At 37.7% G+C, this 17990-nt stretch overlaps 1 protein-coding gene across 2 annotated transcripts; it reads right to left on the bottom strand.

Moving 5' to 3' along the window:
- Positions 1 to 749: 749 nt before the first annotated feature.
- On the bottom strand, positions 750 to 16317 carry LOC132065243 (glutamate--tRNA ligase, chloroplastic/mitochondrial). Of its 2 annotated transcripts, XR_009416698.1 has the most exons (14): positions 16052 to 16317; positions 15857 to 15975; positions 13423 to 13544; positions 12942 to 13124; positions 9337 to 9455; positions 8724 to 8772; positions 8412 to 8513; positions 8158 to 8260; positions 7983 to 8046; positions 5659 to 5773; positions 3976 to 4076; positions 1488 to 1644; positions 1101 to 1412; positions 750 to 1021 (listed from the first exon to the last, which is right to left on the bottom strand). XR_009416698.1 is itself a non-coding variant. In XM_059458529.1 (13 exons), the coding sequence occupies exons 1-13, from the start codon at positions 16255 to 16257 to the stop codon at positions 1188 to 1190; spliced, it is 1665 nt and encodes a 554-aa protein (XP_059314512.1). In that variant the 5' UTR covers positions 16258 to 16317; the 3' UTR covers positions 750 to 1187. The 2 variants fall into 2 exon arrangements, 1 of the variants encoding a protein (XP_059314512.1); XM_059458529.1 differs by having other exon boundaries at positions 750 to 1412.
- Positions 16318 to 17990: the final 1673 nt, after the last annotated feature.

The raw sequence follows: 17990 nt of genomic DNA, 5'->3' as shown, positions 1-17990 counted from the left end.
TGTTTAAAGGATGGAACTTCGGACTCCACCTCCCATGCTTATAAAGAATAATCCCAAGCAAACAATCCATGTCTTTCTTTATCTTACCAAGATAAATCCCACTCGTACTCCTTGCCTCAAATCTCTCTCCTCCATAATTATAGGTCATCCGAAGAACTCGATTTCCAAGATACAAAGCCGTTAACAATGGCCCGTTATTGCTTGACGTTCGAAAATTTCTCTTCGCTACTCAAACTTTGATGGATTTGCTTCTTCTCTCTCCAGTTTTGCAAACATAACAAAAAGATAATAAAACTGATTAACCGTTTTTTCCTTCAAAATTATAGCGCCACGGGTTTTTTCAGATGTGTGAGAAGCGGTGCAAGTGGTGATAAGAATGTGATTTTCTGGAAGAATTAAGGGTGGTGAAAACTGGAAAATGGGTTTGCCGGCTGGTGAAGGCCTTTTAGTGGTCGAGGTTCCACGGTTATTTCTATTGACCCATATTGCTGCAAAATCCGTCATTTGGCACTGGAAAAATCCTGTGGTTAAATGATGAATTACTTGCAAGTTCTGAGTTGCCTAAAACGGAATTTCAAAAGGCATGCAACATTTACTTGCAAGGCTTAGATTTTCACCGAATAGCCTTGGATCTCAGGTGACCAAACAAATAGGCCACAGTTTTAAGGCATGTTGTAACAATACAAGAGAACAAGAACCAAGAAAAGAAACTTATAGCATCTGGAGAAACTTGCTCAGCACCGATGAAATGCTACCAACAACGTCTGACTTAATTCCACGGCTGAACAATACCAAGAAAGTGAATGCAACGGTTTAGCACATCACCAGAAAAGAAAATTTTACAAAAAAAATCCTTGTTAGTCAATCACTGTAAGCCTGTACACATAGAACAATAAACGCAATATATAGCCATTGTTTATGCAATGAAAGCTGCAATGCCCTGCTGACTATTCTACCATTGTTCTGTCGCTACCCCGACCGGCAAGTGGCAGTAAGATATCGAGCAGGTCATGGTCGCACCCTTCAAAAAAAGAGAAGTAGCTTCACAATCAGCACAGCCTTACCAGGGGATACAAAAAAAGAATCCAGGAGGTGCAAACACAAAAAGATCACCCTTGTTTTGTTTCTACAGGGGATGGGAGATGGAAGTCATACTATGGATAATCCAACAGAATATCGCCTCAATATCAATGAGTTACAGCACCGGCAGACAAAGGCACATTTGTGCTGAACGACTCCCATTGAACTTCTCTCAATATTTTAAATCTTTCATCAAATGTGACAAACCCAGCTTGGGGTACTACAGAGCCAGATGTTCCAGCTTTATAGAGCAAAACTGTGGTGGCCCCAATATCAGGTCCATGAAGCTTTCCTGTTAGCAACACTCGAAGGGGCATGAAGAGAGATTTTCCCTGGTACATAAAGCAACCTCATTAAATATTGAAAAAGCAACTTAAGGGGGAAAAAAAAAAATACTCATATCTAACCTTGCGCTTCAGCAATTTACCAAAGTTTTTCACCCAGTTTTTCCATCCAGGTTGGCCTTCTGCAAGTGCACCAGACAGCTCACCACTGTCATAGGCGGCTAACAAGCTCTTAGCAACTTCAGAAACTCCATCTTCTAAGATCGGTTTTCCTTCAGTACTGCAAATGGCATACCATAAACAGTGTCACATACTATAAGCTTTTCTTCTTTTAACATCATTTCAGGGTGATTCTAATTGGTCCTTTCTGGCATCAAAGTCTCCCTTTTAGCCTGTTCATTTCTTCCATGTAGCAGAAAATAAGGAATAATGTCATACAGCTCCAAATATCTCGACTACTTACCCTCCTAACACTGTTTGGCTTAATAATCCTTCAAGGAAGTTAGAATCCGTCCTTAAAATAATCCTTCTAGTTTTTAGCTTATGATGCAACAAATAGTTTCCAAACCCACCATTCCTCCACACCCAATCTTCTTTCTTGTTCATCCCTTTTTATCTTTCTAGGAGTCTGGAAATTAATTGGCATGCATCTCTTTTTCCCTGGAAACTTCGTGCAGTAGACAAGGCCCCTAGTTTGGACGGTTTCACTTTGACTTTCTTTCAACAATGCTGGAGCAGATCAAGGGGCAGTGATGGAGTATAGTTGCATTTCAAGAAATCGGGGAGTTTGAGACCACCCTTGACGCGCATTTTATTGTGATTTTGCCAAAAAGGGAGGGAGTAATGAATATTAAAGACATCTTTTTTGATAATTGTGGTATCCGTGCCAGCTTGCCGCACCTCACCTAATTTCACAGGGTACTTTCCACCTCCCATTAGCATAGGTACGGGTTAACTTTGTTAAATAAGGCTTGGGATAGAGGGAAGAAATCACCTAGTGCTTTTGCCTCCGCCAGAATTTGTGAATATCAAGGGCTAAGACCTTAAAAATTACTATTAAAAAGGTGTTAGGCAAGACATCGTCTCCCAGAAAGTGTTCATGAAAGGAAGACAGAATCTAGACACGGAATTGTGTGGCAAGTAATGCGCCCGTCCCAATAAGAAAAAAGGAGAGGAATCTTATGCAAATTGTCCCTCAGGAGGTTACAACAATGAGAATTTAAAGTTGCTGCAGTTTCTCATAATGAATATAGGATTTGGGAATAAGTTGAGGAAGTGGATCAAGTTCTAGATCTCAATGGTCAAGTACTGGATTCTAATAACTCGAAACACATGCAGATTTTATGGTAGCTCGAGAGATCTGAAACAAGGAAACTCGTTATCTCTTATGTTGATCATTATGCAAATGAAAACACTACAAAAAATGACACGCAGAGCTGCCGTAGGAGGCAAACCTCCTGGGACATAGGAAAGAATTTACAAGACAGGAAGATTGTTGAATTCAAGTTCAATTGATATATACTCTAAAAATAGAACACAAAACATGCTAGCAAGGACTTGTGGAGGTGGAGAGTGAAGAGAGATGGAGTGTTCTCAGTAATGTCATACTATCACAGGCTTTTACTGAAGGAACAGTTGGACTTTCTACACTTATCTGTTTAGATACCCAAAGTACCCAGAAACATGTTATTTTTAATTGGCAGCAAGAAGGACGATGTCGAAAACTTGAAAAACAGAAGAATGGCATATATCAACTAGTGTTTATGTTCAGGCGAAGATGTGGATAATCTTCTGTTGCACTGTCAGGTGGCGACAAGAATGTGAGTGGTATTGAATTGGTTTGGGTTACATTAGATGATGCCATAATTATTGTGGCGCTGCTTAACTGGGGATGCAAGGTATGGAATGTTACCCCTTAGCCCTCATGTGGGTCCTGTGGATAGAAGAACAAAAGAACTTTTGAGGGGATAGATTGTGTACATTTATGGAATAGCCTATTGTTCGTCCTTAATTTTTGGAGCACCCATGAGGTCCCTATTAGTATAGGAGATTGTGTGTCTTCTGTAGAGAAAAATATTTTATGTAGGTTTACTTTTTTATGTATTGCTTGCATAAAATTACTTAGCTCATAAAAGGTTGCTAATATGATAAGAGCACAAAAATTTAAGTGTTTAATTTGCTTTCACCTCCAGTTTTTATTCAATTTAGCTATAATGATTAAGCTCGAGAACATTTTAATTACTGCTGCAGCATAAATGATGTTCCAGCTGGAATAGATAACTGGTTGCCATTTACAAAGAAATCAATGTTTTTCGTGGAACTCGTCTTTTGTATTCACTTTGTAAAGGGTAAATGGAATCATGTTTATGTTTTAGTTATCTTTTGTATTTACCTTGTAAATGGGGATAACTCTCCTTTTTTCTATAATTAATACCTTTATTTATTCAAACAAACTGAGCTCATTAATCAACAAATATTCTCATTACCGCCTTAATAGACCAAATTGAAACCTTCACATTTTCTATCTAGACTTTCATTCTCTTTGAGGAGACAATTTTTCATCTTTTAGCATCACATAGGTATAGTTTTAAAACAGAATTTCATAAATCACCTTGCCAAAGTTTCATATAAAGGATAAGATAGCAAACTTGAAAGCGCTTTCTCTGAATCTGGTATCAAGTCAATCCCATCTTTCAGGAGTAGAACAGCATCCTATATATACAGAAAATTTAACAGGTATAAGAACCATAACTCCAATGTACACTGAACAATAATTTTTTGAATTGATGTTTAACGACTAGCATCTATGCACCAGCCACTGGGGAAAGAGACGTGGATCTTTTCAGCATTTTAAAAACTTCAATCATGTTTGACATCTAGCCAATTCACTTCAAGGATCATACCAGCAAACAAAACCACCTGGTGTATTCTACCTCGACTAGTCCAACTTCAGCAATACGTCCAACTAACTGAAAACAATAATGCATTCTCAAACACACATTTCACATATCATACCCCTTTAAGCTCATGGATAGCTAAACATAACAGACACCAGAAACCAAAGAAGCCTCCAAAATCTCATGGCTTGATCTCCACAAAGATTATTAAAAATGTCCTTGAGTTGCCCCCAATCTAATATCCCTGACCTACTAACTTAGAAGGAACATTGCATCTTGACCTTTACCATAGATCCACCAGCACAGAAAAGTCTGCATTGTGCATGTCCAACATTTATACACTACACAGCCTATTTTTTTTTTATTTTTTTTTTTGGTGACACTGGTAACTATACACTACATAGCCATGTCTCTGAGGTGTCTTTATTTCCCTTTGATTTCTGATGCAATGAATAGAAGATCAATAAATATGCTATGTGTCAAAAAGGGAAAAGGGAATGTTCAATTCCAATGCTGCAAGCCAGCATATCACTTGAGCTCTTTATGATTCAAAAGTAATATTAGTTCAAAAAGGATACCCCTCCCCATCCCATTTTAATGATTTGGGCTGTCTTTCGAGGAGATTAAGCATAACATATTTTAATGGATTATTACATTGACATTGACGAATGATGCATTAACATAATCTTTAGAAATATGTAAAAACAGAAAAGTTTCTTTTTCTTATAATGGTGGTGTTCGGGTCAGCTTGCACGCACCTCGACAATTCCAAATGTTACCCACTCTCTACCACCAGCACAGGTATCGGGTAACTCTTCCAAGACTTAGGCAGATGAAAAGAAATCACCTAGTATTTTTTTGAGTACCCAGGAGGCACTGCAAAAGGCAACAATTTAACCTGAAGATCCAGCCTTGAGAATCTAAGTTACCCTAAGTAGGATCTCGAGTTAATGACTTGGTGTCATCTCCAGGACCAAATATCCCCGATTCATTCAGTTATGCAAAAAATATCCCCAATTTAATTCAACAGATCGTGTTTCACGAGGTCTATCCAGAATCAGCCAGCCAAGTCATAGCAAATATCACATGGTTAAAATAAATACCTATAATGATAGTGCTGCCAGTTTCATTTCATATGAGGGTCTGCAACAACTTTATCCCAACTTGCAATAAGTATATGTTAAGAATAAGCTTCATACTCACAATACATAAACGTTGCTCGCAACCATACACGGAACTGACAAATCACATCACATTGCACAAACATAGTTTATTCTTCTTGGATTGGTAAAACTTAGAAGGGATAGCAACTATCCGTTAAAGAAGAATTGAGACTCATTATCGAAAGACAAACTACAAGATGTGGTTGGAAATGAAAGAAAGAGGAAGATTTCTACCTGTATAAAGACTCCTTGTGATTCTGTAAGAATGCCTGCATCCTTCCACCTTTCACCAATGATTTGGTTCAACTCTTCATATGGAAGAGATCTCAAATGCTGACCATTCATCCACCTGAAGTTCATAGCCATATTTTAAACAAGAATCAAGAAATGTAATATATTTATTAATGTCTTGGTAACCAAGAATTCCTATTTATCTAGCAGAAGAAAATATAATAATGTATTGATATGGAGACAAGGCATTACAGGGCTTCTTTGCAAATTGGATATGAGAAAGCTTTCAATCATATGTACATTGGAATCTTTTTGGAGATGCTTTTTGATATGGGTTTTGGTAGTAAGTGGATAAATTGGATTTTTTCTGCATCTCCGCCGTCAGATTCTCGGTGCTTACAAGTGGGGCACCTCATGGATTCTTTTCTACCCAAAGAGGCCTTAGACAAGGAGACCCCTTGTCTCCTTTCCTCTTCACACTTGTCATCGAAGGTGTCACTAAGATGATGATCACCGTTTCACATCACAACTGGATCAAGGTCTCCTCTGCTGGCTTTAGAGGGCAATGCAATCTAGATATCTCACACATTCTTTATGCAGATGACACGTTAATCCTTAGTGGTGCTAAAGTAGACCAAGTCCTTTATTTGAGAATGATGCTATCAGCATTTGAGGCAGTACCTAGGCTGAACAATAATTACCTTAAAGCCAAATGTATGCAGACAATGAAGTGCACAACATTGAGCTATTGGCAGATATTATGGGTTGTCGCATTCGCTCTCTTCCTTCCAAATATCTAGGCCTCCCACTTGGGACAAAAGCGAGCTACATGCAGATATTATGGGTTGTCGCATTCGCTATCTTCCTTCCAAATATCTAGGCCTCCCACTTGGGGCCAGCGAACTCAGCGGTAATATGGAAAGATGTACTAGACAAATATGAGAGAAGACTTTTTTTTTTTTTTTGGAGGGGGGGGGGATAGGCTGGTTCCCATTAATACTGTCTTGTGTCAACATGTACCATGTCTCTCTTTCCCCTCCCTCAAAAAGTGTCTTTTAGATTGGATAAAATCTGCAGAGAATTCCTTTGGCGAGGAAATAGGGAGAAGGCTTTCAATTTGGTTAACTGGAAAACTGTTAGAACAGCCAAAAAGTGTGGTGGTATGGGGTCAAGAGATTTGAAGGTACAAAATAGCAGCCTACTGTCAAATAGCACTGGAGATTCAATCAGGAAGAGCATTCTCTCTCGAAAACTCGTATCTGTGCTAAGTATGGGATTTCCAACCCTTGGACTTCCAGCCAACTCCTTCCCTCTTGGCTTTGGAGTCTGGAAAGTGGAAACACATCAGGGATAGGTGGGAGCTTTTTACAGATAATTGCACCATTAAGGTGGGAGATGGCAGAAAAAACAAGATTTTCACAGGATGTGCAGCATCGCAGATCCCCTTATAAGGACGTTGTCCCTGATCTATATGGTGTGACTGCGTCCAAGACAGCTATAATCTCAGAATATAGGCATGACCATGGATGGCATATCAATTTCAGGAGAAATCTCAATGATTGGAAGCTTGAAAGCTATTTTGGTATTGCAATCTCTCGGTGGTGCCTCACCAGCTACCTCCTCTCCAGATTGTCTCTCTTGGAGGTCACCAAAAGGTTACTTTACTGTCAAAACTTGTTACCCCATCTTGACACATTGTTGTCTTCAGAATACTGAATGGCCTTGGAAGTACGTAAGGTCAAATGTTCCACTTCGTTAGTGTCCAAAGAAGCATGCCTCACACAAAGCAACCTCCAAAAAAGGCGCATACAACTTTGTAACAGATGCGTTCTTTGTGAAGCTCAAATGGAGGAAAAGAACCATCTGTTCCTCTATTGTAGGTTTTCCACTCAAATTTGGGACTTTATGTTAAAAAAATAAATTAGCTTGAATTGGTGTATGCCCAAACTAATCGTACTTTTTTTGCAAGCATGATAATATCCCATCCCTCCCTATTTTTTTGCAAGGATGGTATAGGAAAGGTTTTCGGGAATCTTCTGTTAACATCTGGTATACAATTCCATCTGCGATTTGGTGGAGCAGAACATCAGGCTGTTTGAAGACAAAAACTGTTCTGTTATAGAAGTTAAACGCAGATGTATTTTTTTGCTTAGTTTTTGGTGTAACATGGCAGATGTAAATTTTTCTGACCCTAGTGCCATGATTGACTTCATTAGCGATAACCTGTGATGATAATTGTTTTCTGGTTGTAACCCTCCGGCATTATCTTTTTGCTGTGCATATAATAGAAGTTACTCTCTGATTGATCAAAAATACGTTTATAATACCTCAACTTGGTCGAATCAAATATGGCACCACTTTTGTTTACACGTTCAATTGTGAACTTTTCAACTGCAAATAAAATGAGAAGCTATCACACTTGAAATGCAAATAAATAGAAATGAGTGCAAGCAACTGAGCTAGTATTAGCCATGTTAACACAGCATAGGGGCAATCGAGTACCAAGTTGTTCAAGGGTGTAAAACTCATTTTCTGTACCATCACCCCATCCCAAAAGAGCTAGATAATTCACCATTGCCTGAGGCAAATAGCCCATGTCCCTGAACTGTCAGCAAAAGGAAAACACTGAGATTTCTCACTTCTACAGTTCAAAAGGAAAGGGTAGAGAACATCCAAAGCAAAGGAATAACATATGTTTACCTGACAAGTAAACCCCTAAAACCGTTTCAAAAGGAAAGCATGCAATAATCATTTACCTGACCAACTGAAGTTGCACCATGCCGTTTAGAGAGCTTGCTTCTATCAGGGGCAAGAATTAAAGAAACATGCGCAAAGTGGGGCATTGAAAAACCTAGTGCCTACAGCAGGGCAGAAAGGATTTTTCTCCGTGAGCTTCTAGAAGAGACATCATACACCCAAAACTACCTAATGATTCTTTTCTTTTTTGAACAGTAACCTAATGATTCTTTTCTTCTTTTTCCATTTTCTTTACTCTCTTTTTTCCTTTAGCTTTTCGGCCATTTTTTCCCTTCGATTTGGGGGGGTGGAGAGAGACGGGAAAGCAGTACCTTGTATATTAATGCTTGCCTTAGAGTATTCGGCAAATGTTCCTCCGCTCTGAAGCATCAAGATTCCATCAGTACTTGTGTGCCAAATAATCAATTCAAAAATACATGCTACGTATATTAAAAAGTGGCAGTATCCATGTGCAGCAAACAAAATGATACAACCTATGTTACAGGGAGTCATAGCCTCACGTACAAATCGTGGCATGGGTAAGCTCGATTTTTAGCAAGTTTTTACTACATTTCAAGGTAACCATGTCAATACCCATTTGACAATGTTATATCAAGGCAAATGAATGAGTTCGTGTAAGATACAATACAACTGAAAAGGACACAGAATTGTTCTTGCACATGTTTCTATATCAAAAGAAAGTACATGTACAATAGTCAATCCTTGACATTTCAGGGCCTCCCTGTGACCAATCTTATTCCACTTTCAAGTGGAATAAATTTTGGCAATCATCATCTAGTAAACGCCATAACATTGAGAACTAAAGATCACTATAATTAAATAACCCTCTTCACCGTCACCTCAAATTCTCAGTGGGAATTTTACAATGGCCTTGGCCTCTAGTATATTTCGGTCATAGAGTATTGAAATTAGATACTCTATTACCTTATGACATGGGAGATAGCCATAGTAGCATCATCAACTGTGACACAAAAGTTGTAAACAGGTTGTCCATTACTTCTCATGATCACAAAGTCTCCAAGCGTGTCGAAGTTCCAACTGACCTTCATGAAATTGTAACAAAGTTAGTCCACCATAATAACAGAGATGTACTAGCATCTTGCCCGTGCATTGCATGCAAGATTTCCAGCACTTTGTTACTGGTCAAAGATTAAAATCTACAGTTATATCATTTCAATCATTTCCTCTTCTTCTTTTTTATGATAAGCGAAATTTTATTCCATTGTCAAGTACCAAGCAGGTACTATTACACAAAAGCTTTGCAGCAATTATAGGACTTCTCAATTAAAGGAATACATATTCTACCAGATATTCTAGTCCTTCTACTTAGTTCTTCCTAACCCAAAAATATAGACTATGTAAGCGCTTTTTTTAATAAAATAATAAATTTCATTTAAAAAAGGGTAAAAACGTGCATGTATACAAGGAGCATACCAAAATAGAAACCTCACAACAAAACATGATTTTCTACGAATGACACTCAATCTTTTATACAAGTAGGAACCTAGTGGGTGCACCAACCGTAAATAAGCGAAAAGAGGCTATTCATCAAGTTTGCAAAATCTTTCTTTACTCCCTTGGAAGCTCTCCTACTCTCCTCTCTCCATATGGTCCAAATAAGTACTGACGGAGCAACATCCTATGCCCTACGTCTTCTCTTCTATCAAACATTGATTATTTCATAGTGCCCGGCATCACCACTCAATTCCAAACCAACTCACAATTTCCAACCACAAACAAGATGCTATCCAACCATGTAAAGAAGGTGATTTAAATCTTATCTTGAGACTTTACACATGAAACACTAACACACACAAGTAATTTTCCATTTCCTCGAAATTTTTCTCCATCAAGATCACCCCCTCGTAGTTAACCAAATGAAAAAACACACTCTTCTCGGTACCCTAGAGATCCATACCGCAATATGAGCAAAAGTCAACTCCTTCCTAAACAGTAGCTTCTCATAATAGGATTTGACTGAAAAGACGATGTTCCTCCCGCACCTTTCCCCACCTCCCCACATCATGCCTATCTATAGTAGTTTCCTGTTGGTGAAGCAATTCAACCAAGTATTGAAATTCTTTTTTTAATCATGAATGTAAATAATTTAATCCAAGTATTGAAATTCTTCGACCTCCAAATCTTGTAAATTCCTCCTAAATCTTAAATACAAATGCACTTCTCCCCCTTGTATACCAGTGTTATCAAAAGCGAAAAGCGCAAAAAAACTCTAAGGTTAGCTGGGGCTTTAAGCGCAAATAAAGTGTGGGCTTTAGTGAAAAAAAGCGCAATGGTGCAAAATTACAAATATATGTATGTTTAGTCCAAGACTAATAATAGTAAGCATGAATAACAAATATATGGACAAAGAAATTGTAAAAACATCACGACAAAGTGAAATATCAATCATCTAGTGTCACCTCTTCAAGAGAGGCTCAATGGCAAGGAAAATTATGTCTTGGAGCCTTGATGACGACACTGAAGCGCACATAAAGCGACGCGAAGCGCTCAACATGTTTTGAGCCTCGCTTCAGGGCTTAAGCAGCAGCGCGCCTTTGACAACACTGTTGTTTACTCCATAATTATTGGAGCGACATCATTATTTACAAGAGATTATATAACATGCTAGGAAAAGAGATTCTCACAATATTGTCACACGCCACTTACGTTCCCAAAAGCTCACTCTTCTTCCATCACCCAACCTAAATGAAATGTTACCATTAAACCCTTCCCACACTTTTAAGATTTCCTCCATAGCCCACGCCCATAAGAGAGAGACAATTTTTGTATTCCATCCCCTTCCAAAACTCCATACTTCTCCGACTATCACCTTCCTCCAAAGAGCATTCACTTCTACCACAAATCTCCACAACCACTTTCTCAATAACACTTTTCTCAAACCTTCCGACCAAACATGTGAGGAGAAAATATTTCCTTTGCAAGACATTTCCGACTTAGACTGTATCTGGGTGCATTTCGATGAACCATCTTTCTGCACCCTCCATCTAAATTTAGTGCCGGCATAGCCAAATATCCTTGTACAAGTGAATATTGTGTTTCTTTGCTTCTTTAGAGAAGTACGACTCTCTGTCTCTAAAATCCATTTTCTTCCAGCTCTCTTATAAGAATTTAAGCTTTACAAATGGAAACATAAGAAAAAAACTATTCTCAAAGCACCTATGGTTCCTTTCCACATTGTCCAGAAAATACACAAGGGGACACATCCCCATAATTTCTTCAGCTTCTTTGTGCACTGTCAGTTCCATCTGGTTTAGATAGCAAATTTAATTAAAAGAAACTTCTAACCGTTACCACTTTTGCCCGCCGTACATCGTTGAGAGAAAAGGGGCAAAAAAAAATTGCAAGAAAGAAATATGCAAAGGGATACTTATGTGTTAGGGTATTAGTATCTTGTAGTACCTTCTTTTTACTATATCCAAGTTCCATATTTCCCAATTTAAATGATTAGTATCCTATAGTACTTCTTTATCTATTTTTTTCTACAATCTCTAAGTTCTACTCCCTTTCCCAATTTAAATGTCTCTCTAACCAGGCATATGTGCGAAAGCAGGCATACGTGTGAAAGCAGGAAGAAATTATTTAAACGAAAGTAAGCACAAAAGTGAAGCTAAAACTAACTTCTGAAAAGTTTTAACCATCTTTAGTATAGAAGTGGTCCAACTGCACTTTCTAATAATAGATATTTGAAAATGTTAGAAAGCATGCTGATAGCAAAGGTTCCATTTCATGAAAATCGAGAAAATTTATGAGAGCCAAAACGTGGTTATGATGTTTAATAGTAGATGAATTGTATCAAAAGATATTAACATGACATGAAGAGAGTTACAAAAGACATATTAAACAATCACCTTTCAATTTCACTGTAGAAATCATTAAATTAAATATAAGATACAAGATTGTATTATTTGAAAAACGCTATATAACGTTCAAACTCCAATCAACAGTAGCTTAAAATTCTGATTGATAACACCAAAGCCCATAATCACCATATTACTACACAGCAATTTTACTGAGTTTGAAGCCACCAATTGATAACCTAGAGAAGTTAGTCCACCTATCTAAATAAGGCAATAAACTCATATAATCATAGCTCTTACTTTAAGAAAGAGGTAGTCACGCTCCAACTTAAAATCATAATAAATCCATCCTATGATAATTATTACCAGCGAAAAAATGGTCAGAACCACCCCTTTCTTCTTTTGTTTCTAATCTTCTAGAAAACGAGGATAACATCATAACACAATGTTTTAAGCAATAAACTTGACATTATTAGGTTGGGCAACATCTAAAAAAACATTCTTTGATTTATTCACCAGTTGGCAGTTCAACGTTATAGTTTGGACCCCAATTATGACAATAAAAAGAGGAAGAACCACCAGCTTAGACGGAAATATTTTTTTTATTCAAGTAAATGTATTTTCATTCGTAAACATGGCCACAACGGCTGTATACAATTAGACGGAAATATAAATTTTACTAGTAAAAAGTAGTAGAGAAATATCACTAACTTCACCACGAATGAGGTCATCAATTTTTAAACTCCCTTCTTTCGGTACTCGAAACCGATATGTGTATGGGGTCCCCTTTGCCAGCTCTTCTTGCACTTCCTCCTCTGTAGCACTGGCCCACCTCCCAGTGTATACCGGAGGCAACTGCTTCAACTTTGCAATCTCTTTCATCTTCTCTAATTCCTAGACAACAGAAAATGGTTTATGTATTACAAAATCATTCAAGAAGATATACCACAAAGTGGACAAACATATTGACCCATCAAGCAAATAGCAATGGAGCAGCTTAAGATGGCATCAAACTTGCGAGCGCCATGCTCCTCAAACTAGTCTAATAGGTGGAATCCAAAAGGATTCTTTAGCACGAATATCTCCTTTGTCAACTTACATTCTAGATGTATAGATTTTTACTCTCAAAATTCTCACTGCAAAACTCGGATAGCACTACCGAAGGAAAGAAATCAAAATTCAGTACAGTCACCTCATTTGAGCAAAAACATCGATAAACATGACCGGATTGTAAAAGTTTTTCAGCAAATTGCTTGTAAAGGGCATTCCTCTCGGACTGCCTGTATGGGCCATAGTTCCCACCAATTCCAGGACCTGCAAAAAAAAAAGGGGGGGCAAGATGTCATCATTTTATTTTTATTCTTTGATAGGCAAACAATATGTCATCGATAATTGTGATTGCTTAGAGTTACGTCTTAAGGAAAAAAATGATGAAAAACTAAGACAGAATTTAAATACTGTCTCACTTTCACAATGACAAGCAACAAGCGATGAGGATTTGATTCCTGGCCTTCATTATAACTCTCGCGTTATAGCATTTTTTACTAGCAAGTTGTAAATTTCTGCTGATTGAAAACTTAAAAAGCAGGATATTATAAAAGCAACAAGCAATTAACAGCTCGCGAAGTAAAATAAAGAGATTGATTTGTGTCAAAAGTCACATACTCAATCTGGCGTGACTGACAAGGAAATCAATATAGCACAGAGCTGGACCAATGATGGTTGGAAGTTAGAATTTAGAAGAAATTTTAACAACTGGGAAATAGAGAGAGCTACAATGTTATTACCACAATTTTTAAATCAAACTAAAGTGATGGATAATCGAAAGGATACTACATGGCTGAAAGAGAAGAATGATGGCAGCTTTAGTGTTAAGTCCAGCTACCAACTTTTTGCTAAAGAATGGGCTAATGAATTGAGGAGGAGCCTTCGAAAACAAAAGTTGGCTAGAATTCATAGATGGTCTAGGCACTATGTGAAGGAATTCCCAACTTTTGGCGTACTTTTGTACTTTCCACTGCCTCCTTGGAGCTGACTTTTGTTAAGAAAATTCTCTTACTTATTGAAAAAAAAAAAAAAATTTAATTAATGCTATAGAGTCCCTGGTTTTGCCTTTTGACTTCAGCATTTAAAGTTCGGAAAATGTTTCATCTTCATTGATCAACTAATGACATTGAATTTAGCTATTGAACTTTGACAGTTTTGTATGTGCAAAATATTAAATTCCAGTTGCATTGACAGTAAGTGAATTCTAGCACAATCAAGAATTCATTGCTCAGCAATTAAAAGACCTGTCTAAATGTTCCCTTCTAAGGACGCTAACAAGACAAGCCAAATTGCAGATACCTGAGCTTACTCAGCTTAGGCTTGACTACTCCTAAATGGGGTTTGAGAGAATCACATTGTAATGGAGCTAGTTGCATACCTGTTCAGATAGAGTGTTTTTGTCAATCTCCGTTGAACTAATTAACCATTATTACACTTCTCAACCCACTAATTTAACAATATTCAAAGAGTTGCTGACATGATTTATTCCTTATGGAGCATGAAAAATGTGTAGTTCATCATATATATTCGATCTTAAAATGCACGAACTTTTATAGGAAAAATGTGTAGTTCATCATATATATTCGATCTTAAAATGCACGAACTTTTATAGGAAAATGAGATACTGGCTTCGTAATAATTTTTCATAACCCCCATTAAAACTCTTACAATCAAAAGTCATATCTTTGTCCCTTAAAGCGATGATGAGATGCAAAGCTGAGGGTTATCGCTTCATGGGTGAATCTATGCAGAAAAGTGGCGCTTCAAAAAAAATTGACGTAAAATCAAAGAGATTCAAAAAAATCCTTGGCTAGGATTGACCTTTTTCAGTAAGTAAAAGAGGAAGGGTATCATAACTTTAAACAGTAAAAGAGAGCATCAAGAGATTACTCCTCCAATTTTAGACAAAAAGAGAGAGTCTGCCTTTCTTACATACCTTCCAGTAGGGCTGAACAACCTTTACCAATCAAATAAAAAAAAATAGCGCAGAACAATCAAGGCTAAATGACGAAATGTTCACCAACAAAATCAATTAATGGATCTCTCTCTTCTTTGGCCTTCCTAGTTCCGTCCCCTTTGTTGATTGAATGTTGGTCTAGCATGTGCCTTACTTAGTCTGTATATGATAGTTAAAGCAAGAACCACTCGGATTGGTCCAGAAGTGAAAGCGATAACTATTTAACTTTTGATGAATTAAGCTTTCATTAGTTGAGAAAAAGATCCCATCAGGAAAAGCATTGGAACTCTTCCGAATAGTGGCAAAATTCCAGAAGGAATCTATACAGTTATTCTCGGACAAAAACAAATGACCGAAACATCTCTATTTTTTTCTTTATGATATTGCTGATGATTTAATCAATCCCACAACTTGTTAGGGACTAAAGCATAGTTGTTGTTTATATAATATTGCTGATGATTTGGGGATTAACAATAATATTTTTGTTTCTAGCAAGTCTCGGAGCAGCTCAGGTCAAACCTTGGGGAAAAATGTTGGAGGTTTAAAAGCTTGCATTGAGTTTTGAACAATTCTATTTACACATAAAAGAAGACATTTACATGTATGGGAAAGAAATGGTGACCTTCATCCCAAGCAAGGCCAAGCCAAGAAAGGTCACGAAGCACAGCCTCCTCAGACTCCCTAGTGGATCTTTCGAGGTCAGTGTCCTCAATCCGGAGTATAAATTTTCCGCCTTTGGACCTGTTAACAGAGAAAGACAAGTAAAAAGCGCCTTCAAGTATGATGAAGTAAATTAGAGAAGGAAAAGGGGACGGACCTTGCGTATAAGTAGTTAAAGAGTGCAGTTCTAGCGCCTCCCACGTGGAGATTACCGGTAGGAGACGGCGCAAAGCGAACACGGACATCCTCCGATGAAGCATAAACTGAGAAGCTTCTTCTACGGAAGCAGAGTAGTGACTGCCCATTCTTCAATTCAGGGATCAACCTTGCTCTAAACCACGGCGCCGCCGCCACCGTCGCCATTCAATCTTCAATGTCAGGATAACGATTTCCTTTGAGAATACCAATCTGTCCTCAGTCTTTAACCCGGCCGAGTCCCCAAACCCGAATATAACGGGCAATTTGCAGGATTATCCTTGCTGGGGTGGTCTTAATTTTTCCCTCATATCTTTTAACCATTTTGTCCTTCAGTAAAATTTCAGCCTTATATACAGAATTTATAAATTAATTTGCGCATGAGCAGAATTTACAAATATCTCGATCTTAAGACCTAATTGTATGGCCAGATTTGTAAAATTCTACCTCAAGGGCTAAGGCCGAATTATGCCCATGCAAATTCTATCTTAAGGTAGAATTTTGCAACTTTTGCCTTGCAAATTTTTTTTTTTTTTTACTGAGCTGGGATTCGAACCCACAACCTGGGAGTATTAGGCGAAGGAAAAAACTTAAAGACCACTAATTTGAAGGGCAAAAATTAAAGACCACCCAAATGAAGGACAATCCGTGCAAAAAAAAAAAGTACACTAATTGTCCGTCAAACGGTAGAATATTTACCCTAAACGGTAGAAGAATGAGTTGTGTTTTTCTTGAGGGAATGAACCAGTCCTCTATGATACTGTGTCAATATATGAGATATACCATGTGAGTATCATAGAGGACTGATGAGTGTATTCTTTTGAATGAATGAACTAGTCATTATGATATTCTGTTAGTATATGATATATACCATATGGGTATCATAGAGGATTGAGTGCTTTTCTTGAAGGAATGAATCAATCTTCTATGATACTCTGGCAGTATATGATATATACCATATGGATACCATAGAGGACTACTATTTTTAAAGGAATGAACCAATCTACTATGATACCTTGTTAGTATATGATATATCACGTGGGTATCATAGAGCGCATTGTGTTTTCTTGAATAAATAGAATAGTCCTCTGTGATACCCTGTCAATATATGATATATTGTAACGCCTCGTACCTTCGTGCTAAGGTTTGATCTGTAATATGTGATATAATGGAATCAAGATGAAACGTGTAGGAAGCTTTTTTAAACCTATAAAAGGTATAAGAAGAGCCTTTGGACCAATTAAAGTTGGAAGCAACTCTACGGACCATGTTTTCAAGTGAGTGTGCACAAGGTCTCACTTCAAGCGAGCATAACCCCCTTATTAATCAAAAATTTGGGAAAACTTCCTTAGTGAAAGTTGTAGCCATTTTACTGTAGGGTCGCAAAGTAGTCTATTGAGCACATACATGCGACACATATTGTAATATGGGGCGCAGATTGCCATCTGCAACGCATTTTGGACAAAATTTCAATCCCGAAGTTTCCAGCATTCTGTTTTGATATATATGATTTAGCATTTGTAGCATAATGCAATTTGCGGGCAGATGCAAATGCAGACCACACCCGGAATTTATTAAAGTCGTATTTTTTCGAAATTTTGTTATATTTTCTGTCATGACCCACCCACCTAGGTCATGATCGGCGCTCAGTTAGCCTAAGCCGACCGAGCAAGCCTGAACCATTTCATGTTAGTAAAGATTTCGGCAGAGTTTTCTCTGTACCGAGAGAAAATTCATAAATCAAAACCTGTCAACACTCAGTAAAATAATCCAACAAGCTACAATACCAACATATTAAGTTTTATAGAGCATCGGAATCCCAAGCCATGGGCTTTCGCAAAACTTATAAGTCCCAAGCTATTCTTTACTAACACAAGCCAAAATAAGATGACCGACTTAAG

This window comes from Lycium ferocissimum, chromosome 7 (genome assembly GCF_029784015.1).
Source record: "Lycium ferocissimum isolate CSIRO_LF1 chromosome 7, AGI_CSIRO_Lferr_CH_V1, whole genome shotgun sequence".
NCBI lineage: Eukaryota > Viridiplantae > Streptophyta > Magnoliopsida > Solanales > Solanaceae > Lycium > Lycium ferocissimum.
Note: the sequence above shows the minus strand (reverse complement) of the source record. Positions and strands in the feature narration are given on the sequence as shown.

What these genes read in the sequence shown, in the direction of transcription:
- LOC132065243 (XM_059458529.1), bottom strand. Translation starts at nt 16,257, where the DNA reads ATGGCGACGGTGGCGGCGGCGCCGTGGTTTAGAGCAAGGTTGATCCCT. An exon ending in GCTATCTCCCATGTCATAAG is followed by an intron (nt 8,773 to 9,336) that starts GTAATAGAGTAT and finishes TTGATGCTTCAG; the next exon opens with AGCGGAGGAACATTTGCCGA. An exon ending in GTAAATTGCTGAAGCGCAAG is followed by an intron (nt 1,413 to 1,487) that starts GTTAGATATGAG and finishes TTTATGTACCAG; the next exon opens with GGAAAATCTCTCTTCATGCC.